This window comes from Talpa europaea (assembly GCF_964194135.1).
Source record: "Talpa europaea genome assembly, chromosome: 1".
NCBI classification, from domain to species: domain Eukaryota; kingdom Metazoa; phylum Chordata; class Mammalia; order Eulipotyphla; family Talpidae; genus Talpa; species Talpa europaea.
In genome coordinates, this window is record NC_140073.1 from 65,448,614 (window position 1) to 65,476,137 (window position 27,524).

A 27,524-nucleotide genomic window follows, 5' to 3' on the forward strand; every position below is an offset into this window, starting at 1 on the left:
ATGGCGGCGCGCGGGTCGGGGTGCGCGGGGCCCGGCCTCCTGCTCTTGGCGCTGCTGGCCGCGGGGCGCGGGCGTCCGGCGGGCGCGGGGGGCGTCGCGGCCCGAGGTGAGTGTGGACACGGGCGCTCGGGCGGGGGTTCTGTTGTGCCGGGGCGCGGGTGGAGTTGGGCGAGGCGCCCGGAGCCCTCGTGGACACGCGGGGACGGGCCGCGGGGACCTGCTCCGCGGAGGGCCGGCGGGCAGGCTCCCCGGCCGGTGCGCCGCGCGCGGCGGGGCTGTGGGTGCGCGAGCCCCTGCGCTTGCAGAGCCTTGTCTTCATCCGCCGGCGAGCTGGGGGCGCGTTGGGCTCAGTATTCGGGGCCGAGACTGGATCTAGTGCCCTCGGCGCCTGCCGGCCCCTCGGCGCCCCGCGCGCCCTCGCCGAGCATCGGGCCGTCCCTGCGCCGCCCGGGCCCGGGGCGCCCGCAGCAGGACGCGGGGCGGCGGCTCCCCATCCCGCGCGCCCCGAGCGCTGGCTCCCCGGGAGCCCGCAGGTCAGGGTGTCTTGGACAGGAGCAGACACGCCGAAGAATGCCTAGCACTTCGCAAATGCAGCCCTTTATAAAGTTTTAGAGTCGCTCATCTTCATACCGTGAGGGAAGATGCACCGTTCCTGGAGCAGCTGTGGAGCCGCTGCGCGCGAAAGAGCCGGGAAGCAGGAGGTGAACGTCCCCCCGATACCCGAGGAAACGTTCTATTTTCTTGTCTTTCTTAAGATTTTAAAAACTGCGCTGATTCTAGAAAGTAATAGTCTAAAGACTAGAGTTTTTTTACTGCAGGATGTATCACTTCATGGAGCCCGAAGAGGCATAATTTAAACAAAGACAGTCCGCGCAGAGAGAGGGGAACAGACAGAAGGGGTGTGATCCTCAGCCCCACACACCCGGGTTCAAACTGACTTTGCTGTGTTTTGTTTTCAGGTTGTTTTCAGGTTTAAATAATACAAGAAATCTCAGGCACATCCCCTGACACTCTAGAAAATGCTGGTTCTGAATATTCTGAATATTCAGAATATCTGAATATCCTTAGCCGCTTTGATGAAAATGGAACTTTTGAATCTGTTTTCTTCTAAAACGTTGTAGCCAAGCTTTCAAGGGTGTTAAAAAGCCGTCTGCTCATCCATGGTGCTGAATGTTACAGACCATCAGAGCTGATTGAGCCTTCCTTATTGCCCCCAGCCAGAGAGGACCTCTCTTGACTTTAATTACATCTATACAAGGTTTTCCCTTTGTTCCAGTGAACTCCAATCTCACCCTGTAGATCTTTGTATCTCCAAGGCCTGTTGTTGGAGCCCAGGAAATGTTTGTGGACAAATGAATGGAACGTAACATCTTTCTGAATATTAGTTTCCTCATCTGTAGGATGAGGCATCATTAAAGACTCCCCCTCTGTGTGCTCTGAGTGAGGGATCGCTTGAAAAATAAAGTGATATTGAATGGATTATGGAATCGCACACTCACTCCTAAAGGTTAATTTGCTTTCTGTTGAAACTGCCTTTGAATGTAGGGTAGTCAAACTACTCACTGGATCCAGGAGTCCTGGCCACTAACTTGCTGTGTTTCCTCACGCATTCTACATAACCTTGATGATCTTTATTTTTCCTTTAAAATGAGGGGGTGGGGTCTCCCTTGTGGCACAAGGTGTTAAGCACAGCACTGTGAAGCTGCCCACTGCCTCTGCAGCACGAGTTTGATGCCCGGTGGGCCAGGGAGCTGACCCACGTGGCTCAGCAGACCTCTCCTGCCTCGCCCGCTGCTCCCCTCAGCAGTGTATTTCAGTAGATCTGACTGTTATGCTCCCCACTCTATCTCTGGTGGATCTTCTCAACCCCTGCACCTCTAGCCTGTACCCCAGTTCTTGTATGCATAAATAAATAAATCTTTAAAAAAATGAGAGGGTTGCATGAATGATTCGACCCTTTCAACCATTATTTACTTTTATAATTATATTTTATATTTACATTTTATTGTTTTCATATTCATCTCAGAGTCTTAATAATAACTTTTGTGGTTTTCTGTGAGCCAATCCCCAGAAAAAGAAAATGTCTAGCCTGCTAAGCAGCCATACTTACTTGACTGATGTAAGGTCATAGAGCTATGAAAGGTAGTTCAGGAGGCAATTTTGTCTGTATTAAAGAATAGAGAAGTAACTAGTGTATTAAAGTAATAGAAGCCTTTTAAGTTGACCTCATCATGATTGGGACCATGATTTATGGAAATTAGTTATTAGTCAGTTGTATGTCATAACTGTGTACTGCTGTGGCTTTTAGATCATGAAGTGACTGAGTTCTGTTTCATTCAAAGAGGAACAACAGTTATTTCATAGAAAATGAGAGCTAGGATGTTTCCTTCTCACCTTAATCATTTTCATCAGCGAGCTGAAACACACACGTCATATCTGTCATCTCTATTTCTGTTATGATGGCACTGGAAGAGTAGGTGCCTGTGTCCTTAGATAAACTTTTCACACATTTTGTTCTGAAGTCAGAAGTTTTCTTGGTTTCCTTGCAAATTCTAGATATGCTCCGTGAGCTGGACTGTGATGACTTGGGAAGCAGCGTTTTATTGTCTATCTCCCGATAGGTTGCAGGTGCATCTGAGTCTATTACTGCAGCCTATGCATGGAAATTTTTAAAAAGTTTTCAGTCATTTGTCAGAATACTCTTTTTTTCCAAACTCTAATCTACAAATTAGATCTAGGAAGTAATTTTTTGTTATTAGGATATGAGTTTCTAATACAGTAATTTCAGTGCAGTATTTTTTTCTAATAGTATTATTCTTGTCTCCTAAGAATTGAAATTAAATTCTTTCTAATGTAATGTTAATATTAAGTAGACCTGCTGGACATGGGAGTTGGTTACTATTGGAATAGTTTTCGAAAAGTGTTTACTTCTTTAGGAATATCTCCAGAAGAGCATAGTTATAGTTTTAGAGTGATAGTAGGTTAGAAAGGATTATTTTTTATTAAAGTGTAACTGACATACAACATTATGAGATTGTTTTTAATTATTTTTAATCATCTTTTATACACTGTGACTAAAATTTTAATGTTCTGTTCCATTTGTGGGGAAGCATCATGGTTTTTCCTGCTTGTGTTGTTGGGTAACCTCATGTCTTTTCTTATAAAGAAGAATTATAAAATATAGCCTGTACCAGTAAAAATAGGAATTATATATGAATACTTGAATTCTCACAACCAGGAAAATAAAAATTTTGGTGTTTTTATTTTACAATTAGTGTTGTGTTATGGAATCGGGCAAATCTGTTTTTCCTCTGTGATGAGGCTTCTCAACCTAAGCCCGGATAATTCTTTGTTATGGGGGAGGCTGTCCTCACCTGGTAGGTTGGGGGGCAGGTATCATCCCTGCCTCTATTCATGACGTGCCAGTAGCACCTGCCCCAAAAGTGTCTCCAGAGACTGTCAATTTGCCTTAAGGAAAAAATTGTTCTCCCCTCCCTACCCTACTCAAGGAGAATGACCCCACTCCACAGATTCTCAAAATTGAATGTGTACAGGAATCCCTGGGGATGTGGTTCGACTGCAGATCTGATTTTGTAGGTCAGAGGCAGGGCCCGAGCATCTACGTTTCTATCAAGTACCTGGGCGATGTGGATGCTGCAGGTCAGAGGGCCACACTTTGAGGAGCAAGTGTGTAGATAGTTTCCCACTCATTAATTGGGTGAATTCTCAACAGGATTCAATGACAATAAAAATGAAAATAGTGAATGAATTAGATAGCTCAAGTGGAGTAAGACCAACAGAAATCAATACTAAGAACTATCCTACAGCCTAGCAAATGACAGCTGGCTTCGTGTCTCCATAATTCCTGCTGGTTTAAGCAGTCCTTTATAATCGGACAATACTGAGGAGGAGACCTCTGAGTCTCATCAAAGTTATACAGGCCACAGCAAACTGAGGCAACTTCTTTATTGCTGGGTGTTTTAGTTCATAATACTGTAAATGTACTAGTGCAGAATACATCTTTATTAACTGTTGAGAGATTTGTGGTATCAAATTAAAATAGTGAGCACTGCATTTACTTGATCTGATGATCTCAAGTGTGAAAGTTGTCTCCTGTCCTTGAGAACTATTGAGCAGACTTAAATTTAGCACTGCCGAGGGTCATTTTCTTCCTGAAGGTATTGTGGGAGTCAGGGTAAGATGTTAAATTAAGATTACTAAAGCCTAGTAGGTATAGGGAAACTCTGACCTATAAATTCTATAATAAAAATCAATAGAAAATATAATGAAAATCATGAAGTTAAAAAAACTGCATTTCACCAATCAAAATAATGTTTGGTAAGCATATTTGTCACATTGAAAAGGTGGATGTATTACACATATTCTTGTTTAAAAAATGGTTGAGTATATTCACTGCTTTATTGTACTGTTTCTTAAAATAGGCCTTTTAGGATTGCTACAAAGAATGTTTTTTTAAAGTCATTTTTTAACTTTAAAAAAGACTTATGTGGGGGACCTCCCTGGTGGTGCAACGGGTTAAGTCTTAGCACTGTCAAGCTATTGCCAACTACTGCAGCATGAGGGTGCTCCCTGGCCAGGGAGCTGACCCACATGGCAAAGTGACCTCTCCTGTCTCGCCCGCTGTGCCCCTCAGCAGTGTATTTCAGTAGATGAGCCTGTTCTGCTCCCCACTCTGTCTCTGATGAAGCCTCTCACCCCACCTCTGGCCTCATTTCAGTTCTTGTATGCATAAATAAATCTTAAAAAAAAAAGATATAGGTGGATCAGGGCAGGGCGTGGGGAGGATTAGTCACTCCTGAAATCCCTTAATCATGAACTGTGGATATAGAACATATATCACTTCTAAAAATCTTTTAAGATACATCTTATTTCATTCTTATGGCATCTTATTTCATTCTTATGGCAGCCAGTGAAGAAGAAAGGGAAAGCTATTAGTGATGTCTAGCAAAATTTAAAATGTGTATGCCCTGAACTAGAAGTTCAACTTTTGAATCAGCAGTTCTTAGAGTTAGTACTATAGAAATTCTTGCATAACTGTGGGAAATTAGAAGTACAAGGATTTAAGTATAGTATTTTCCTATAATAGCATTGTTAGAAATGGCCCCAAACTGAAGACTTACATAAATGCTGATCAGTGGTGAAATCTTAAATAAATTGAGATATACCATAATGTAGACCCCTTTGCAGCTTCTGAAGAGAGAGTGGAGATGGATAGATAAGTACTGACATTGAGTAGTGAATGAAAAAAAAGTCGTAGAACTTAAAAAGAGGAAAGTTTTGATCTGTGTGTGTGTGTGTGTGTCTAAATGGTCTACGTGTCAAAGTTAACAGTGGAAGGTGGGAGATGAAGAGGAGAGAGGGAGAATTCCCACTCTTAGTGTACTTCTTATTTGAATCCTTTTGGGGGGGGATTGATTTATTCATCCATATGAGAATCGGGGTACAGGCCAGATGTGCGAGAGGGTGAGAGGATTCACCAGAGACAGAGCAGGGAACAGAACAGGCAGACTGACGAAATACACTGCTGAGGGGAGCAGTGGGCGAGAGGTCTGCTGTGCCATGTGGGTTGCTCCCTGGCTGGCGATAGCTTGATAGCTCTGTCTTTAACCCCTGCGCCACCAGGGAGGCCCTGTATACTTCTGATTTGAATCTTAATGATCATACATAACTTTTGTAATCGAAGTATTATTTTGAGAAAAGCAAAACCAAACTTGGTCTTGTTCTGTTACAGGGCAACCGCAATACGAAATGGGTTGCCTGACCATGGGTCCTCATCCATGTGCTTAAAGGGACTTACACTAATACTCAACTGCAGGCACACCCAAAAAGGCTAATAAAAGGTTTATTTTCAAAAGAAGGGAAAATGAATTACTCAGGGGGTAAGAGAGGGAGATAAATTCGTGAATGTGTCCTACCTGTTCTGTAGAGCTGGAATCCCAGTAGCACCCTGAGAGTGGCAAAAAGCCAAGAGACCCCCAAGGCCCACAAGTCTGGTTTATATCAAACCTGGCTGCTTAAGTCCATCCTGAAGTCCCAGCCACCCTCCCTTTGGTGATGATGGCATTATGGGATTTATAGTTCTTGGATAGCTTTGGTCTGGAGTGGGGGTGGAGTCTATAAAACCTCTTTGTGGAGTTTATTCAGGACAGCCTTTCCCTCTAACAGTTCCACTTACTAACTGCTGATGTTAGACCAGCAATTGTCAACAGGGGCAGTTTTGTGTGCCCCTCCACTCTCTCCACCCCCTGGGTGTTTGGCTATGTCTGGAGGCATTTGTGGTTGTCACCTGGGTGTGGGGGAGAGTGTCTAAACTACCTTAGACACCAGGCAACATAGTACGATTATATACTTTGTATTATCTCACAACAGTGAGGCAGTGAAGCGGGATTATGCTTTTTATTAATGCTTTATAATGAAAGAAACACAAGAATGTTTAAGTATAGTGAATTGACGAGTTCTTGCTATGTACACTTTTAGCACTTTTCCTGCCATCCTCTAAAAAAATTTGCCAACAGGTATCTACATTATGTAGATTAGAAAACTGTAACCTATGGGGGTCAGTTAGCATTGGTGATGCCAAATACTCAAATTGAAGTTTTCAACTTTGCAGATCAAACTAAAATTAAGGAGCAAATTTTGATCTCTTTGAAAAGATATGTGGTTTCCCTAAAACTTGAAAGTGAAATGTTTGGTAAATCATTTTCCTAATCCCTCAAGCTTGGGACAATCCTACGGTGGTGATATTCAGACTAAAATTGAATTTGTAAAACCCATATTTAAACCTTTGAGTTGAGTGTTAGTGACATGATGCATATGTGTACATTTTAAATATTCAATTTGTTAGTTTGAGGTTTTATTTTTTAAAGATTTATTTATTTATTTATACAAGCACTGGGTACAGTCAGAAGCACGAGAGGGTAAGGGAATACACCAGAGCCAGAGTAGGGAGCAGAACAGGCAGACTGATGAAATACACTGCTGACGGGAGCAGCGGGCAGCAGGAGAGGTCTGTTGTGCCATGTGGGACCCTCCTGGCGGCCAGGGATCGAACCGGCACTGCAGAGGCTGCGGGCAGCTTTGCAGCCCAGCGCTCAAACGCTGCACCACCAGGGGAGGCCCTTGTTAGGGTTTTTTTAACTTCACCAGAAGAAATTGTCCCATTAATTTTTTTTGGTGGTACTTATCCTATTTTTAGTGTGCTTCATTGCTTGGTTCCCTTTGTTTTTCTGACGTAGGTGATTTATGTGCTATTAGTAGGTTGATATTCTAATTATTATTATTAGCTTTAAAGAACATAGACTTGGGAAGCTTTTTGTGGAGTCTTCTGCACTGTGTTGAGAGGACCCAGTGCTACGACATGTTGTTCCTTTGTGTTTTTGCAAGCTTCCTTTGCCCAGGGTAATTTGTGGGGAGATGATCTTTGGTAGGCTATCAGGGATGGTTTTGGTCAAAATGAGTAACTCCTTGGACAATGATTACATTCGTTGCAATATTTTTGTGCATGTGCCTGTGAGGTTTATCAGTTACCATGACATAAACAATTGTTTATAGAATTCCAAAGAACACCTGCACCCCTATGTTTATAGCAGCACTGTTTACAATAGCTAAGCTCTGGAAACAACCCAAATGCCCAAAAATAGATGACTGGATCAAGAAGATGTGGTACATATATACCATGGAATATTACTCAGCATTCAAAAAAGATAAACACATGAAATTTGCAGCAACATGGATGGCGCTGGAAGGGATCATGCTCAGCGAAATAAGCCAAAAAGAAAAAGAAAAATACCGGATGGTCTCACTCATAGCAGGAATATAGAAAACTTAAATAAGGGACCAGGAAAATGAATAACTGTAAGAAAGTGAAAATCAAAATCAACAAAAAACTATGAACCAGAGACACTTTTAGGGGGGCGGGGGCGGGAGGGGAGGGATTGGGGTCAGAATGGGGGGGCTGCAATTGTATGGGGAATATAACAATAAAATTTATAAAAAAAAAAGAATGCTGCATATAAATAAGAATTGTGCATATAAATGCAATGCCAGCATTTATATGCATAACGCAATGCTGGCATTGCATTTATATGCACAATGTTATTTAATCCTCATAATAACCTTGTTAGGTAGGTAATGTTATATAACTGTTTTACCGAGGAAGAAACTAAAATGCAATGAAGTTAAGTACCTTGCTTTCAAGACAGACAATAAGTATTGGAGTTTAGATGCAACTTAATCTGTCTGATTTAAATTCCCAAGTTCTTAATCAGTGCCTTAAATTCTCTTCATAATCAAGTAAAATAAGACAAGGTCACTAATTTCAAGAAGCTGAGCCCAGTGATTCATAACCCTTAACAGCAAATTTAAGGGGCCCTTGTGACAGTTGCTTTACAACTGTAGGATCAGCCTCTCCCCAGATATTCAGAGAGGCTTCTTCCAAACGTCCACACCTGGCTTTTTCCAATATGTGTCACCCAGGTATATGGAACTAAGGTAAATCAAGGACCTGTGGGTTACCATAACCTTGAAGAATGAAGGTTACCTAGACTTAGGGTCCAAAATAACCTTTTAATTGGAGAAACCTGTCTTACGGCAGGACAAACGTCTAGAGGCAAGGTTTTCTCCTGTGAAGTGGTCCTCTCCTCACTATGTGTGATCCCTTCCTCTCGCCCTGATGCCTGAGATCCTGTAGCACAGCATAGAAATACCCAGTTTGTCCCATTTACTTTAGGATTTATATGTAAATTCTCCATTTGTATGTAATAAATTTGGTCTTTTTCACCTACTGACATGTATTATTTATTTCCTTCCTACATGGGAAGGGTGGGGGAATTCCCCCTGCACCCTAGCAACCAGTATTAAAATTCTGAATTACTAGAATTCAATGGGTATCAACTTAAAAAAAATGACTGCTGCATGGAGGAAAGGAGAACTTTATTTTCAGAGTCAAGGTTGAGGGCTAGCCAAGAGAAAGCAGTTCAGCATGAAGAATTTCCCCTGCCAGCTGCTTTCCCCAAAACCACCTTGTGGAAGTAGATCCTGTGTAGATGCCATGGGTTATAGGCAGACCTTCCACAATAGAAAAAAAAAATCACATTAAAGCAGCATTTTAAAGTTATAAATCATTTGGTTATGTCAGCAAATGATAATTTTCTAACATTTTGGCAGAATAGGAAATAGATACTTGAACTCAGGGAATCCGTATGTCTGTGGCAGGTGTGATCTTGGTGTGAGAAAGGCAAGAGTTGAGAGGTAAAATTTATCATAACCTTTGGTGGATGTGCAGCTCCTCCATGCTCATCTCTTCTACATGCTGCCACAGTGTGAGGAATGGAATGCACTTGTCCAAACTTGCAGGGTGTTTCACAGCCCACGTCTCGAACATCTCTTTGTTATAGTGATATCCTGTGTCTCACTGCAAATGTCTGCGTGTTTTTTCCTCTGTGCTCAAATTTTTATGACTTTCTTTCTCATGGGAATTGTCCGATGGTACCAACTCATTTCTTCATATATTCACTCAATAAATTGAGCATCTACTATATGCTAGGGATATAGCATATAAATCCTAAAGTAAATGGGACAAACTGGGTATTTCTATGCTGTGCTCCAGGATCTCAGGCATCAGGTGCTAGGGACACAGTAATGAATGAAACACAGTGCTTGCTGCATACCCCAGGATTGTGTAATTACAACCTAGATAGGGGCCATGGGTCTCTGTGAAGGAACCTAATGGTGTTGCAGGGAAGAGCTCTTGAAGAACTGATACCTGAACTGTGATCTGAAGCATGAATGGGAGTTAGATCGGGGAAGGGTCAGGGAGAACATCTCAGTCAGGAAAGAAGAACACACCTTTTATGGGGAAAGAGCAGCGTATTGTAGAGGCAGGACTGTCAGTGTGGCTGGAGCAGAGAGCAAATGGGATTGCTCTGCTGGAAGAGAGTAGAGGAGGGAGGCTGGGGAGCATTTGGCCTTAAGGTTTCTGGTCTGTGTTTTTTTTTTAAGATTTATTTATTTATACATACAAAAACTGGGGTGTAGACCAGAGGTGTGGGATGTGGGGGAGAGAGGCTTCACCATAGAGAGTGGGAAGCAGAACAGGTAGATCTACTGAAATACACTGCTGAGGGGAGCAGCAGGCAAGACAGGAGAGGTCTGCTGTGCCATGTGGGTAGCTCCCTGGATGGGGATCTAACTCAGGCCTCCGGGGCTGGCGACAGCTTGATAGCGCTCTGTCTTTAACCCCTGTGCCACCAAGGAGGCATGATTCTGGTCTGTCTTAAGCAGTGGGGAGCTCTAAGCAAGAGTGTGACATCAGATCAGTATTTTGAAAAGGTTAGGTTTCTTTGTAGATAACTAGCGTGGGCGGGCAGTTGCTAGAGGTTATAGAGACCCCTCAGATACAGGATCCTCCTTCTAGCCTCGATGCAGATCATTTACGGTGGCCTTAGAGTTGTAAGAAATGAAGAATGGATTTTAGAAATACTTAGGAGGTAAAACAACAGTTGTCTCATGGATTGGATATACATATGAGAGAGAAGGTGGTGTGAGGGATGATGCCTCGGTTTTTAACTAATGGAATGACTCATCTGATGATGGGGAGCATCGGCTGAGCATAGTTTTGGAGAAGATCATGAATTTGTTTTTGCACGTGTTGAGTATATGGTACTTTAAAATGTCCTTATTTCATATAGAGTAGAGGATTGTGGGATGGAGGCTAACTGGTAATAGTGATGTCAGCATTCAGATTACGGTTTTCAGTATTGGGGAAATAAGAATCAATTTAGTAATTATATATAGATTATTCACATTATTGTAAATTCTAAAATTTAATGACTCAACCAGGGGTATTTAAGTTGAGTTTGAGGACCTGGGTCATCAAGGAAAGAGAGGAGTCGATCTCACGTGACAAAGGAGGTTTTCCTTATCCACACTGTGGCAATGAGATTCCAAGATAGAAAATTAGAGAATAATAAAAGACTACTATGAGCATTTATTTGCTAACAAGTTCAATAACCTAGAAGAGATAGACAAATTCTTAGAAATATAAGGAGGAAATAGAAAACCTTAAAATACCAATTACAAGCAACAAAAATGAAACAGTAATCAGAACACTCCCAAAAAACAAAAGTCCAGGACCAGATGACTTCACAGGTGAGTTCTATCAACCCTTCAAAAATGAACTAAAACCTATCCTAGCTGGAGCAATTGGGTGAGGGAAAGATTGGGGAAGAAAAGTTAAAGCTATAATTGTTTGTAAATGACTTAATGATAAACAGAAAACCCTTAAAGACTCCACTAAAATATTAATTGAAACAATATATTAGTTCCATAAAGTGGTAGATTACTAAATTAATGTACAAAATTACATGCCTTCCTAACTGCATACATTGAGCTAGAAAGAGAAGAAATTAAGAAAAATAATCCCATTTACAGTTGCATCAAAAATAATTAAACCTAGGGGCCTCCCTGGTGGCGCATGGGTTAAAGACAGCACTATCAATCTATCACCAGACACTGCAGCGTGAGTTTGATTCCCAACTGGCTAGGGAGTAACCCCCACATGGCAGAGCAGACCTCTCCTGCCTTGCCTGCTGCTCCCCTCAGCAGTGTGTTTCAGTAGATCTACCTGTTCTGCTCCCCACTCTCTGGTGAATCCTCTTACCCACCACACCTCTGGCCTACACCCTAGTTCTTGTATACATAAAAAATAAATCTTTTTTTTAAAGATTTATTTATTTTTATACAAGAACTGGGATGCAGGCCAGATGCACGGGAGGGTGAGAGGATTCACCAGAGACAGAGTAGGGAACAGAACAGGCAGACTGACGAAATACACTGCTGAGGGGAGCAGCAGGTGAGAGAGGAGAGGTCTGCTGCACCAGGTGGGACCCTTGCTGGCCGGCCAGGATCGAACCGGTGTTGCAGAGGCTGCGGACAGCTTCACAGTGCAACGCTCAACTGCCTGTACCATGAGAGGAGGGCCAATAAATAAATCTTTTTTTTTTTAAATTAAACCTAACAAAGGAGGTGAAGGTTCTGAAGGTAAAACAAAAACTATGAGATGGTAAAAGAAATAGAAGAAGACACAAAGAAATGGAAGATATTCCATGCTCATATATTGGAAGAATATTGTTAAAATGGCCATCCTACCCAATGCAAAATACAGATTCAGTGCAATCCTTGTCAAGGATTCAATGACATTCTTCTAAGATATTGTACAAACATTACTGAAATTCATATTGAACCGCAAAAGATCCGGAATAGTCAAAGCAATATTGAACAAAATAAATAAATAAAAGGATGAATGAAGGTATCATACTCCCAAACTTATAGCTATACTACAAAGCTATAATAATCCAAACAGTATGGTACTGGAACAGAAATAGATACCTAGACCCATGAAGCAGAAATGAGAACCCCAAAATAAACCCACACATATACGGTCAATTAATTTACAACAAAGGAGCTAAAAATACACAATGGGGAGAGAAAATCCTCATCAATAAATGGTGTTGGGAAAACTGTACAACTGCAAAAGAATATAACTAGACCACTATCTAACACCATACAGAAACCTAAATGGATAAAAGCTTTGGATGTAAGACCTGAAACTTAAAATATATGATAGAAAACATAGACAAGACACTCCATTGCCTAGGCATCAGAGATGTCTTTGTGGATCCATTTCTAATAGTAAGGATAACAAAAGAGAATATAAACAATTAGGACTATATCAACTAAAAAGCTTCTGCACAGTGAAGGAAATTATCACTAAAAAACAGGGACACCCTAATGAATGGGAAAAATGTATGCACACCATACATCTGACAAGTGGCTGAGATCCAAGATCTATGAAGAATTCATACAACTCAACAAAAAGGAAACAAATAACCCAATCAAAAAATGGGCAAGGGAGTTAAATAAGCATTTTTCTAGAGAAGATATGCAGGTGGCCAATAGGCATATGAAAAATTGTTCGTCTTCACCTCTCAGGGAATGCAAATCAAAGCCACAATGAGGTACCGCATCACATCTGTGTAAATAGCCCATATCAAAAAGATGAGAAACAATGCGTGCTGGGGAGGGTGTGGGGAAGGGATCCCCCTACACTGTGGTGGGAATGTGGACTGGCACAGCCCTGTGGAAAGCTGTGTGGAGGTTTCTCAAAAGATTACAAATGTATCTACCATGTGGCCCAGCAATTCCACTCTTATATCCACTTTTATAGCTACTGAAATAATATAAAAACACTAATTTGAAGGGGAATATGCACTCCTATATTCACTGCCACGCTGTTTACAATTGCCAAGCTCGGGAAACAACCTACATGCCCTAGAACAATTGAGTGTATCAGAAAATTGTGGTTTATATGCAGGATGGAATTCTGTTCAGCCCTAAAAGATAAACTCTTGCCATTTATGACAACGTGAATGGAGCTTGAGGGGAATATGCTAGTGAAATAAGTCAGAGGGAGGAAGGCAAATCCTGGACAGTGTCACTTACACGTAGAATATTGAGAAAAGCAAAGGGTCAGATAATGCCAAACCAATAACAAACCCTAGAAATCTGACTTAGAACTGAGACTACAAAAGGGTGATGGGGAGGGGTGAGGACAAACTGGGGACGGAGCACAGTGGACTCTGCTGGGAGCCTGGGTGCTTTGTCGCTGAGTGTAGTGTGTTAACCACCCCGCAAGTGTGAGATCCTATACCTCAGAGACACAAACAGTGTTGTAAACCTTTGTTACTTCATTAAAAGGAATAGTAATCAAAAATAACAGTATACATTTCAGAATTTAGCCATAAATGCTGTGTATAGAGTCTATATTTGTATGTGCTGGGACAAATCTGCAAATGTGGTTTCACATATTCCATAAAAGGTAAAACAAAAACAATGATTATCTGAAGGTCAGATTTCACCCACAGTCTGTTAACTGGGAGTTACTTTATGGTGATATTTGTCAAATGGGGGTGGCCCAGCAAGCTTTTGTGACATTTTCAAAGGATAATGGTCTCTCTGGTGAAGAAGTGATTTTCTTGAATAAACATAAAATAATATTTGTAGTATAAAATTGTCCGAGGCCAAGTTGCAGGGTCCGAGGCCAAGTTGCCCAAGACATCACTCAGAGTAGAGTGGATTTCATGTGATAGGATGAGCGGATGACCTACTCTTGGTGAGAAGCTTGTAAATCCAGGCACACATTATCCTGCTTGAAGAGAAGGCAGAAGAAACCTTTACACTTCTTTACTAAGTGGTTGTGCTGGCCATCACGGGACCTTACCAGCATGCCAGTGGGGGAGCTAGTGCTCTCACATGCATGCACTGGTGTTTTGCTTTTTGTGAGACAAAGCATGGGAGTGGAGCTCGGGCACCACTGGCTTATGTGCCACACGCATGAGTGAGGATGCCTGGCAGCATTTGATTTTTCTCACTGAGAGCTCGTGTTCTAGAAGAGGTTTCATTTTGTCAGGAGTGTTTTGTGGATGCTGGCATCGACTGGGCAGCAGGGGGCCTTGTTCCCCTGCTCAGCAGTGGTCCTCGGGCACGCCCGCCTGCACTCTTCTTCACAGAGAGCACCGGTGGGACCATGGACAACCTTGCTTCAGTGTTAAAGGAGATAGTAAAAGTTGTGACTGATCAAGTCACGGGCACCAAGCATGTCTTGCAGAATGGGCACTATGTATAACTCTGCCTGTCCCCAGGAGACCCCTGGCTCTCCAGGGCTAGGTGCACTCACGAGTGCTTGAATTTGGGGGATTTGAGAGAAATGCTTCTTCATGACACTGGTGAGGCCATCTGTCTGATTTCAGATGTGATCGGGTAGCATTGCTCGTCGATACAGGTGTATCTTGAGGAGCCAGAACTGATGACTTGAGGGGTTAAATATGTGACGTTATTTTTGAGACCATCAGTGTGACAAGATAATATTTTTGGAATAATAACGACCCTTTTATGTTGTTCCTGGATCTCCCCTTACCCTTTGGCTCAAGCCTGGTCCTTGTGTGCTGATGACAGCAAACAGCAGAGTATGTTTTGCCTTTTGAGATTCAAAAACCCGGGTCATAGGGTGAACAGAAGCGACTTGACCTGGTCTGTCAGTATAAGATCAGAGGTTCTCCGTAGACAGGGGATGTGTTGGTGACTCAAGAAATGGACAAGAAGGTCAGCAGGGCTCAGAGTGGCCTGGCTGGGCCTGAAGGGACGTTACGAGAAGTTGAGAGGAAGCCTGATGCAGCCCTGGGGAGCTCTCCAGGACCCTGTTTGAGTTGAGTTTCTGGAGCTACCAATGTTTGCTCCTGTTCCTGATACTCTATGAGTCAAAATTTTATGTCTTTTTTTTTTTTTAAGACTTAGGTCCTCTAGTGATTTCATATAAATGTACAGTAAAAAAAAAAAAGGTGCAACAAATCTGAATAATTTTAATTTGTGTATTAAAAATCATGTCAATTAAAGCATGCTTACTTTATATTGAACTTTATTTCAATATATCTGTTCTCTAGTCTTGGGATTTTATGACGAACAATCTGCTTAGTCCTGGCAATTTAAAAGCTTTGGTTACTTAGATTTTAAATTACTTTGTATTAGATACTGCATACTTTTTAAGGAACTCAGCGTCTTCCATTTATGAGTAATCTGATTTAATTAAGAAATATAACTGAACTGGTGAGTTCTATATTGATTATGAGCATTTATATTCTTCATTTTAAAGGCTCTATTGATAATAGCCTAAATAATTGGTTCATTAATAGTGCTGAACCATTTTTTAAGCTATAATATTTGCTGGGAGAAAAACCAATACACTAACTTTCAAAAATTTGTTATACAGGATTAGCTGAACCATCCATTCTTGCAAAATATGAAGATAATTTGTTTAAGGATTTATTTCAAAACTATGAAAGATGGGTTCGTCCTGTGGAACACCTGAATGACAAGATAAAAATAAAGTTTGGTCTTGCAATATCTCAGTTAGTGGATGTGGTAAGTGTGCTTAACATTAATATTCAATTTCACAAGGATTTATTTATTTAATTTTTAAAGTTTTATTTATTTTTTTATGCATAGAATAACTGGGATATAGGCCAGAGGTGCAGGGGGTTAGAGGATTCACCAGAAACATAGTGGGGAGCAGAACAGGCAGATTTACTGATACACACTGCTGAGGGGAGCAGCCTGTGAGACAAGAAAGGTCTGCTGCACCATGTGGGTTAGGTCTCTGGCCTGGGATTGAACTCAGGCCGGCCGCAGGGGTGATAGCATGATAGCACTGAGACTTAACCCGTAGGCCACCAGGGAGGCCCCCATGGATTTATTGAGAGTATATTAAATGTGCCAAAGATTACAAAAATGAAAGAGACACAGCTCTTTACTCAAAGAACTCACCAGAGAAAATTGATTATTATGCCACAGGCAGGAATATACCATGTTTACATATAGTATCATGTAGTTTACAAATGCTTTTATCTGGTAATTATAATAGGTCTATCTATTTTTACCAAATTCAAAGATATTAAACATTTTATAAGGAAATTTCTTCTTAAATGTGTAAAAAATACAATCAAGATTTTTAAAAAATTAAGATTAAAGAGTTCAAGAATAGAGTCATAGATTCTTGGGACGAAAAAGTTTCTCAACAGATCACTGCCCAGTATGACACTTAAAATATTTCAGCTGTTTGTCCATGTGACATTCACCAGGGAGTATAAATCCCCATGATAACTCATGCAAAAGAATATTTATATTTAAACTAAGAAGTTCACACTCATTTTCAAACCCAGTTTCTTCTTGTTCTAATCATGTCAATCAATAATTAATTCTTTGCTATGTTCCCAGAAGAGTTGAGAATACGAAGAGTGGGTTTGTATTTATATATACATATATTTAAATAACATCTATAGACATGCCTGATTAGAGAAGTAATGAATATTTTTAAAGAGAATTTAGAAAGTACAAAAAAATTTCAACTAAGAAAGTAAATTTTATTACACTTATACCACCCGGAGATGACCAATAATAACAATGTTATATTTCTTACAATTTTTTCTTTGCATGTATATTACAAAATTTTAAACATAATTTTGATTACTGCTTATTTTCCTACTGTTACATGATGAACACTTTCCTATGTCATTAATAATCTTCAAATGTAATTATTAATCGCTGTATAATAGTCCATTTATAATTTATTTAAACCCTCTTCTACTGTTGGCAGTTGTCCCAGTATTTTTCTTGTTATAAATGGTAGTGATGAATGTATTTGTCTACAGATGTCTGAATTTCTCCATTCCTAAAGAAAGGCAGTTATCAAACGACACACTTTTTTTTAAAAGTCTGTTGATATGTCATGTAATTGCTTCCACAAAGGTCAATGAATATACACCATGAACTGGTTCTTTTCTAGAAAAAAAAGGAGAGATTTGAAATATAAAAAAAAAAAATGGCAAAGTGGGAAATAAGTGGCTCTTGCTCTCAAAGACCTTTCTTTGTAGTTGGAAATATTGGCACATGAGTGGAACAGCCACGGAACAATGTGGCACAAAATGTGATTCTACAAAGATCTGGGAATTGAGATTATCAAAGAAGGCAGGAGAGGTGACACTTGAGCCAGTTTTTTTTTTTTTTTCACGTCTGTGATTTATTTTTTCAGACAAAACCTCACAATTTACAAACTGGCATTTCCTATTTAATTGTCAAAACTAAGATAGTCATAATGAAACATAATGTTCAGTCCTCATATCAACATCATCCCAATCTTCTTGAAATATTGACTTCTTTGATTTTTTTCCCACTAGAATATTATTATTTAATATTATAACCTATTCTTTTAAACCATAATTGGAGTACAACACTTTTCAGTTAATTTATGACTAATATTTGAAGCAGCCTGACATGTATTCCTAATTTAAAGGGTGCTAGGAAAACTGGGTCGCTACATGCAAAAGAGTGAAGCTTGACGACTACCTCACACTATGCACAAAAACCAACTCAAAATGGATTAAAGAACTAGCCATAAGACCTGAAACCATAAAATATATTGAGCAGGTTTTTGAGTGTAAGAACTGACATTCAGACAGGAAAATAATGAATAATGCAAACATAGGTGCATGAGTGTTGGGTACAGAAGCTACTGAGCTTTTCATTCAGCTGTTTAGGCCAAAGGCTAAGGGCAGAAACCCCACTGCACAGCAGGGGTACAACTGGGCGGTGGAGGAGGGATTGGTGAGAAGGGAGCCTGTGAACCACTGTGCCTTTTTCCTGCTGTGCCTTCTACTTGGAGAACTTTCCTTCTCAGAACAGGCTGTTTATCCATTAAGACCCACTTCGTTTGTCAGACAGACCCTTTGTGAAATCGTTTTGGATTTCCTCAGCCAGCCTGTTGCCTGCTCCAGCAGCTTTTGCACTTTAACATGGTGCCCCTCACACTGGCACTGGTGCTCTGCTGTGGCTTCAGCAGAGCTGGGTTAGCTCATGTGTGCCTGTCCTGGAGCCTAGTGTGGTATCTGGCACAGAGTGATGCCAGTAGGTTCTGAGGAGTGAAGGAGAATGGAAATCTGAGAGGCAAGGCAGAAGACAACAGAGAGGAAGGAGCAGAACTTGAATACCGCATATAAAGGGGGTGTCAAATTTTGGTGCCTCAGTGATGAGGAGTAACACATTTGAAAGATAAAATTAGTTGTTACAGAAGAAGAGCAGAAAGAAGAAGCCAAGCAGACAGCTGAGGAAGAGCTGCTTCTTCAGGAAATGTGATGTCAGTGACTCTGGGAGGGCAGAGGTCTGGAGTGGAGGGAGGTGAGGCCATGGACACTGGACACTGAGAACAGAAGTCTCGCTGACTTGCTTCTAAGCTCCTATGTTCCTTTGATTGCTGAGTTCCTTCCCCCTGCATGAGTTCCCCCAACATGAGTTTGACAGCTCTTCTTGAAGTTTTGTCATATTTTTACCTTATTTCCTATTGTCTCTCTTTAAAATCAGAGGATTGCCTTTTTGTTTTGATTTTATTTTTCACACCAGATTAAAAAAGTTAACGCCCCTAAAACTTTCCTGTGCTATTGTGCGTTGTTGTTAACATTTCTCCACTATTTGTGCTTCCTCTTGCTCAGTTTGCTTTTGTTTTCCCGCATTGTGCACCTCACAGATTCCCAGGAGATACTTGAGGTCATCTTCAGTTAGGCAGTACACCTAAGGTAATGCCTGACCCCCACATTTTGGGGCCTAGCTGTGAGTTTATGGATTACTCTTTCGTGTATGTTACTATTTAAGATGCTAAGTATTGGGTATGTGTGTTCACATTTTCTGGGGGAAAGATTTTTAATTTTTATTAGATTTGCAAAGATGACCTGCCATACAACATCACAGGTAGTGTGTTTGCCAGAACCTTCCCAATAGTTTCGAACTTTTGCCTAATAAGCATATTCTGTTACAGGATCTGCAGTTACTCTGAGTTGTATGTCACTTTGGGGTGGATAGTGGAGCTGGTGGGATAAGAGTGATATTTCACAGTTTTGTGTTATAATTGGTAATACGATTTTAGGCAGGTTGCCCATTGGGCCAGTTTCCGTAACTGCAGAGTAAAGGGAATACAGTAGAGAATATATCAAGGCCCTTTCCAGCATGACTGTAAAATTTAATGGAAGAGATGTCACTTTAATTAGGCCACAATAATTCAGTGAAAGGCTGGCAAAGCAAAGCTATTACAACAGGAAGGTCATGTAAATGGAAAGTACCAAGAATCCCTGATTTTCTAGAAAAGGAGGATATTAAAGCTCTATGAAATTACTATTTAAAGTTATGACCACGGTTTTTATTTTTTTTCCTTTACATAGCAACTCCACAGAGAGATGCAAATTCTTGCCTCAGTGAAGGAAAATGACTAGAAGTTATAGTCCCTCAGGGATACACGGGGACAATAATCTCCCTGGTTCTAAAATGTTCACTTCATCACATTTTTGCACTTCTAAAATCAAGATGTAGCTTGCAATTAACAGCAGCTTACAATTCATTGTCATCCTTTTCCTTTAAATCTTAGTACCAAGTACATAAAATAGTGCTGCTTATTTCTTAAATTGCATCTTAGACTTGAGAAAACATAGTACATAAAACTATCAATATTAATTCTTAAAAATAACATACTCTGTATTTCTAAACTGCTGTATTTTTTCATATTTTTCATATGCCTGTTGGCCATTTGAATTTCCTCTTTGGAGAAGTGTCTTTTAAGTTCTTCTGCCCATTTCTTGACTGGATATTTACTTTGTTTTTGTTGAGACGTGTGAGTTGAGCACAGTGCTGTGAAGCTTTTCGCAGCCTCTGCAGCATGGGTTTGATTGTATTTCAGGTTAGAAATACAGAGTATGTTGTAAGGGATAATGTAAAATCAGGCTGGAATAAAGATGTGCCCTTCTAGAGAACTGGACAGATCAGCAGAATACAGGTACTATATATGGAGAGAAGTATTTGCATAAAAATGAGAAAATTCTTTTGAATCAATGTTTTTGTGTGCTTTGGGTAGATCCCTACGAGTGGAATTGCCAGGTCTCATGGTAGCTCCATTTTTAGTAGACTGAGGAACCTCCAGACAGCTTTCCACAGTGGTGGGACCAGTTTGCACTCCCACCAGCAGTACAGGAGAGTTCCTTTTTCACCACATCCTCTCCAACATTTGTTGTTGCTTGTTTTTTTGATATGTGCCATTCTTACTGGTGGTAACCTTACAGTGTGGTTTTGATTTGCATTTCCCTGATTATCAGGGATGTTGAACATTTTTTAATATGCCTGTTGCCATTTGCATTTCCTCTTTGGAGAAGTATCTTTTAAGTTCTTCTGCCCATTTCTTGACTGGATGTTTACTTTGTTTTTGTTGAGTAGTGTGAGTTCTTTGTATATCTTTGTGATCAGTCCCTTATCAGTTGTATGGAGTGCAAAGATTTTTCCCAATCAGTAGGGTGTCTCTTTGTTTTGCTTATGTTTATTGCAGCACTATTTACAATAGGTAAAACCTGGAAATAACCCAAATGCCCAAAAATAGATGACTGGATCAAGAAGATGTGGTGTATATATATATATACACACACATACATACACACACAATGGAATATTACTCAGCATTCAAAAAAGATAAACTCATGACATTTGCAGCAATGTGGATGGAGCTAGAAGGAATTATGCTCAGTGAAATGTCAGAAGGGAAAAGAAAAATATTGCATGGTTTTACTTATAGCAGGAATATAGGGGAACCCAATAAGACATCAGTGTAAAAAAATAATCACAGTACAAAACACAACAAAGCAAAAAGAGACAATTATAAATCAGAGACATCCTGCAGGGGAGGAGGAGGGAGAGGGATCAGAGGGAGAGAGGGAGGAGCACAGGGACTGAGGTGATGGTGCACGGGTGCCTTGGAGAAGGAAACTCTATGGGGGCTACACCTGAGGGGGTGGGGGGAAGCAAATATTGTTTAAAAATGAACAATGATGTGGGCCTCCCCAGTGGCGCAGCAGGTTGAGCGCAGCGCTGTGAAGCTGTCCGCAGCCTCTGCAGTGTGGGTTCGATTCCCACATGGCGTGGCAGACCTCTCCTGTCTTGCCCACTGCTCCCCTCAGCAGTGTATTTCTATCGTCTGCCTGTTCCTGCTCCCCACTCTGTCTCTGGTGAATCCTCTCACCTTCCTGCGCCTCTGGCCTGTGCCCCAGCTTTTGTATAAATCTATAAGGAAAAAAAGAAAACAAAAGGACAATGATATAAAAAAAATTAAAAATTATAAATTTAAAAAAAGAAAAAAATGAGAAAACTCTTATCTCAAGAATTCAGTTTCTGCAAAGGAAATAATCAGTCTTAACTTTTAATTTTATAGGACGAGAAAAATCAGTTAATGACTACAAATGTCTGGTTGAAACAGGTATGTATAAATTTCAAAGGCCACCCTACTGGTGACTGGTACCACTCTATTATAAGGTTTGTAGCACAAAGGAACATAAGTATGCAGTCTCGACGGATGGGATGATGCAGAATGCTGAGGGCAGGTGGAGTTCTCGTGTTCATTCAGTGAATGTTACTTGGGCGCCTGCTCTATTACTGGGAGAGAGCAGTAAACAGTCAAAAGGCCCTGTCCGCAAGGAACTTTATTCCAGTGGAGAAAAGTGAACAACATGTGTGTGCTGTTCCTTAGAAGTACTTAAATTGGGAAGTTGGTAGGGAGCATTGGGGCTTGTGCTTTTAAATTGAATGGTTGGGGAATTCATCACTGAGGAGGTAATGTTTGAACAGAGACGTGAAGAAGGCAGGCCTGTGAGTATCTAGGGGGAGAAGTATTTTAGGCAGCAGAATCTGAAAGTGCAAAGTCCCTGAGGCGGGGGTGCACCTGGCAGCAAGGAAGCCGGTGTGGCCAGAGGTGAGTAAGCACAGGAGGGGTGCAGGAGATGAGGTCAACAAAGAAACAGGAGGCCAGTGGTTGATGTTGCATATACCAGTGGTGGCTCACAGGTCACTGTGAGGATTCTGACTTTCATTCTGAGATAATGATGGGCAGGAATATAATAACTTCTTTTTATGTACATAAAGGAGTTCCTTTTTTTCTGGGCCATCATACATAAGTCCTCACCTCTTGTTGAGTGTTTCCTCTTGTTCTTTCTTAGCCCTAAATTTTAATGTCTATGACATTAAACTCCTAAAGGGTGTTTATGCTTTTTTGTTGGGGTACAAGGCATCATAGAACTGCTACTCTATAGAGGTTGGACAAGATGTTTAAATATGGGGCACATGTGTTAAATCCAACTCCCCCTGGGATGAGCCAGTGTGGCCCGTGACAACAACACCTGGGAAACTGTTTTCTTTGTGTCTGGGTCTTAGAGGCCCATGGCTGCAGCTCCTGGGCCCAGTCAGTTGGTGGGGGAAGAAGTGCTGGGCTGCTGTGGTCATGCCCAGTTCTGGTGCTCACCTGTTGGGCACAGGCCCTTGGCTAGTGCCCTTCCCGGGGACAGAGTTCTGCTGTAGTAGCCATAGGGAGGCCTTGGAGGTGAGTTTTCTCTGCCAGGAGTAGAGATGATTTCATGCTTAAAGTTTCTAGATTTGTACAACAGAGTACAATTTTCACTACTAATTTTACTGAAACTGAGGCATATTTCTTTGTTTTCAAGGAATGGGTAGATGTAAAGTTAAGATGGAATCCTGATGACTATGGTGGAATAAAAGTCATCCGTGTCCCTTCAGACTCTCTCTGGACCCCAGATATTGTTTTGTTCGATAAGTAAGTTCTATTTGAAGCACCGTTTTATGTTTTCAAAAGAAAGTACTTGTTTGATTACTATTGACACTAGTAATTTTTTCTCCCTTTTGGGAATTATTTAGCTATAAAATCAAATGTCTTCATCATACGCTCTTTTGCTTCATGAAACTACAGGTAGGTTGGTTCTGTGGATCTTCTTCCTTTGTTGGTGTATTGTCTTCTCATCACAAAGGTCCTTGATTTCTAAGATTTGTATGACTTTTGGGAAATCAGAAGTGTGTAAGGAGGGGGAGAGGCATTGCCAATAATCAGTCCCATTATCCAGTCACTTAGAGGCAGCCATGTTATCAGCTCGCACCCGTGAGGCTGCTCTGCACAGCCATGAGCTCAGCGCCTTCTGGATGTCATACCATTTGGCTTTCAGGATAAGCTCATGAGCTTGTGACCTCAGCCTAACGGATGAGGAGACAGAGGCTGAAGGAGGGTATACCTGGTCCAAGAGGACACAGCTCACTAGGTCACATAGATGAGGGGGGATTCACACCAAGGCCACCCGCAGCCTCATTCCCCTCTCACTTACTAGGCTGCATATTTAGTAGACCGCCTTCCAGATTTTGGTTTTGGTGTGTTTTTTAAATAGTTGAGGTCATTATACTTTATGTTCAAATGTGCATCCTTCTAATTGGCAACAATACTGGCAACAATTTTCCCACAATGAGGAACATTGGGTCAATAATGAACTCATACCATGTGTCTCTATCATATATATATTGTGTTGAAGATGGTTTTTAACTTTCAGGAAGAATAATTCTAGATATGACATTCATTTTTTTCTAGGACCACTTCGGGGCACGTGTGGGAATTTTTATTTATCCTGAAGCACTTTGTGTTACTTGCAAGAAGGCACTCGGCTTGAGAAAAGAGCAAATATTAAGCAAAAATGCCGTATTCTTTTAAAATCTTTGCCTCCGTACTTCTCCATGTGTGAGGAGTAAGCCAAGCTGTAAGGGGCACGATGCAGCTTCCTGGAGCATCATCACTCTTAAGTCATTAGAAATGATTTTCATGTTAGACTTGGATATACTACAAAGTAGTGTGCAAAGTTCACATAAATCTTAAGAACAGTATTTCAGAGAACTCTGAATTTTCAGGATTCTGTAAAATTGGGAGCAGAAGTGAAAAACAGGTTCAGTTTTACTGGAGTTAGATATTCAGTGAGTCTCCTATGGGGTCAAGTATAAACATTCCAAAGGTATTTCACATTCTAGGAAAGGCTTTCTTTTATACTAGACTTACAGAACGCACGTTTGGGCCGTTTAATCTCCTCATTGCTATTTCAGTGCTGATGGACGTTTTGAGGGCGCCAGTACAAAAACGGTCGTCCGGTTCGACGGCTCTGTGACCTGGACTCCGCCGGCAAACTACAAAAGTTCCTGCACCATAGATGTCACGTTCTTCCCATTCGATCTCCAAAACTGTTCCATGAAATTTGGCTCTTGGACTTACGATGGGTCCCAGGTTGACATCATTTTAGAGGACCAAGATGTAGACAAGAGAGATTTTTTTGATAACGGAGAGTGGGAAATTGTGAGTGCAACTGGAAGCAAAGGAAACAGAACCGACAGCTGCTGCTGGTATCCGCATGTCACTTACTCCTTTGTCATCAAGCGCCTGCCCCTGTTCTACACCTTGTTCCTTATCGTGCCCTGCATCGGCCTCTCACTGTTGACTGTCCTCGTGTTCTACCTTCCTTCAAGTGAAGGCGAAAAGATTTGTCTCTGCACTTCAGTCCTTGTGTCCTTGACTGTATTCCTTCTTGTCATTGAAGAGATCATACCCTCGTCCTCCAAGGTGATCCCGCTGATCGGAGAGTATCTGGTGTTCACCATGATCTTCGTGACCCTGTCCATTATGGTGACTGTCTTCGCCATCAACATCCACCATCGCTCTTCTTCAACACACAACGCCATGGCTCCATGGGTTCGCAGGATATTTCTCCACAAGCTTCCAAAATTGCTCTGCATGAGAAGTCATGTCGACAGGTACTTCCCTGAGGAAGAGGAAACTGAGAGCAACAGTCGGCCAGAATCTTCGAGAAACACTTTGGAAGCTGCACTTGATTCTATTCGTTACATCACCAGCCATGTCAGGAAGGAGAGCGATGTCCGTGAGGTGTGTGTGTGTGTGTGTTACAGACGCTGGCTGGCTCGATGCACCTAGGCAGACAGCACTGCCCTTCTGCGCATGCATAGATTAAGGGCCAGAAATGTTGACATATTGCTCTATAAAAGATCTTTACTGCAAGTTGATGCAGTTAAAATGTCTGTAAAATGGGGCTCCTACACAAATCTTACTTCTCTGTTTCCTGATGGTGTCTTGGATAACTTTTTTTAAAATTTTATTTTATATATTTTTTACATCATTTTCCATTTTTGCACAATATATGCATTTTCATCTTGGTTATAGTCCCTGTACAATTCCCACCACCTTTGTTTTGATCCTACTCCCCGCGCCCCCCTAGTGTGTCTCTGGTTCATAGTTGCTTGTTGATTTTGATTTTTACTTTATTATAATTAGTCTTCTTCCTGGTCCCTTATTTAGGTTTTCTAAATTACTGCTATGAATGAGACCATCCAGTATTTTTCTTTTTCTTTCTGGCTTATTTCACTGAGCACAATCCCTTCTAGCTCCATCCATGTTGCTGCAAATGGCATGAGTTTATCTTTTTTGATTGCTGAGTAATATTCCATTGTGTATACATGCTACATCTTCTTGATCCAGTCATCTATTTTTGGGCATTTGGGTTGTTTCCATAGCTTAGCTATTGTAAATAGTGCTGCTATAAGAAACTGTAGTGTTATGCTGACTGGTCTCTTTTAAGGAATGGTAATTCTGCCGTGTGGTTTTTGACTCGGACATGATCAACTTTTATCTTCAGCAACTTTGTTTCTGAGTTCTGTGGTGATCTACTGGCACAACTGCATTATCATTTAGCAGATGATAAAAGATTTAACATTTATCTTTTATTTTTTAAAGAATGAATCTAATGCAAACTTTATAAGCAGAGCCAAAATATTTGTCTATGTTTTTGTTCACTTAGTTACATCTTATATATCAAAGTAGTCATATAATGCTTAGTAATGGTGCTTAATGATATGATTGATTTGCATAAAATATGTTTAAGATTTTATTATAGAAAAGTAACTTTCATTGACTCCTTATCTAAGTTTAATAGTTAAAATGCAAGAATTGAATATGAGCACACATTATGTGATCATACTGGACCAGGTTTTCTTTCAAAACAAAATTTCAATCTTGTCACTATTTTATTGTGTAATATTTTTAAATATTTATAGTATTAATCTAGTAATATCTTTAGAATGGAATTTAATTTGAAAAGTTTAATTAAAATTATATGAATTTCTAGAGCTTTTTAAAAATAGAAACATTTCCAGGAGATGTCATAGCAGATGAAATGAATCTAGTAAATTAACAGAACTTCCACCAACATATTTGTATATAGGAAAAATAAAAGACTTTAAAAGGTTTATTATAGGACCTCCCTGGTGGCACAGAGGTTAAGACTCAACCTATGATGCTATCTGCAGCCTCTGCAGCACGAGTTCAGTCCCCTGGCCAGGGAGATACCCACATGGTGCAGCAGACCTCTCCTGTCTCGCCTGCTGCTCCTCAGCAGTGTACTTCGGTCAATCTGCCTGTTCTGGCCCCCACTCTGTCTCCAGTGAATCCTCTCACCCCCCTACACCTCTGGCCTATACCCCAGCTCTTGTATGCATAAATAATCTTTTAAAAAAGGTTTATTATAAAATATCCAAGCACTATATTTTTTAATTTTATGAAAAACCTATTAAAATAAACCTCTTGTTATGTATTACAAATCAATGGTGTATAAATTGTGTAGTGTGTTTAACAGCTGGAAGGGGACTACCTTGGAGGTCATCAGGGTTGTCCCTATCCCTGAGCTGAGAGTATAGGGTCACTTACTGCTTCAAGGCAGTGATGGGAGACTGAAACTGATGCAGCCGCTGTCTGTGTTATATCTTAATTACATAATTTTTCATGATGTGTTCAATGCCTTTTTATTAATTTATTTTTTTTGTAACAGGTTGTTGAAGATTGGAAATTCATAGCCCAGGTTCTCGATCGCATGTTTCTGTGGACTTTTCTTCTGGTGTCAATTATTGGATCTCTTGGGCTTTTTGTTCCTGTGATTTATAAATGGGCAAGTATAATAGTACCCGTTCATATTGGAAATGCAAATAAATGA

The 27,524-nt window shown here is 40.8% G+C and overlaps 1 protein-coding gene across 4 annotated transcripts; it reads left to right on the forward strand.

Annotated features, from left to right (window-relative positions):
* Positions 1-27,524, forward strand: CHRNA5 (cholinergic receptor nicotinic alpha 5 subunit; the record flags this gene model as incomplete). 4 transcript variants are annotated; one of them, XM_084252710.1, is made up of 6 exons in its annotated part: positions 1-106; positions 15,845-15,996; positions 21,866-21,910; positions 23,148-23,257; positions 24,577-25,408; positions 27,363-27,524. In XM_084252710.1, 6 exons carry the CDS (start codon positions 1-3, stop codon positions 27,522-27,524), a joined length of 1,407 nt encoding a protein of 468 aa, XP_084108836.1. The 4 variants fall into 4 exon arrangements, with proteins under 4 accessions (XP_084108836.1, XP_084108839.1, XP_084108837.1 ...); XM_084252713.1 differs by having other exon boundaries at positions 24,577-24,754; XM_084252711.1 differs by having other exon boundaries at positions 24,577-25,278; positions 27,363-27,387.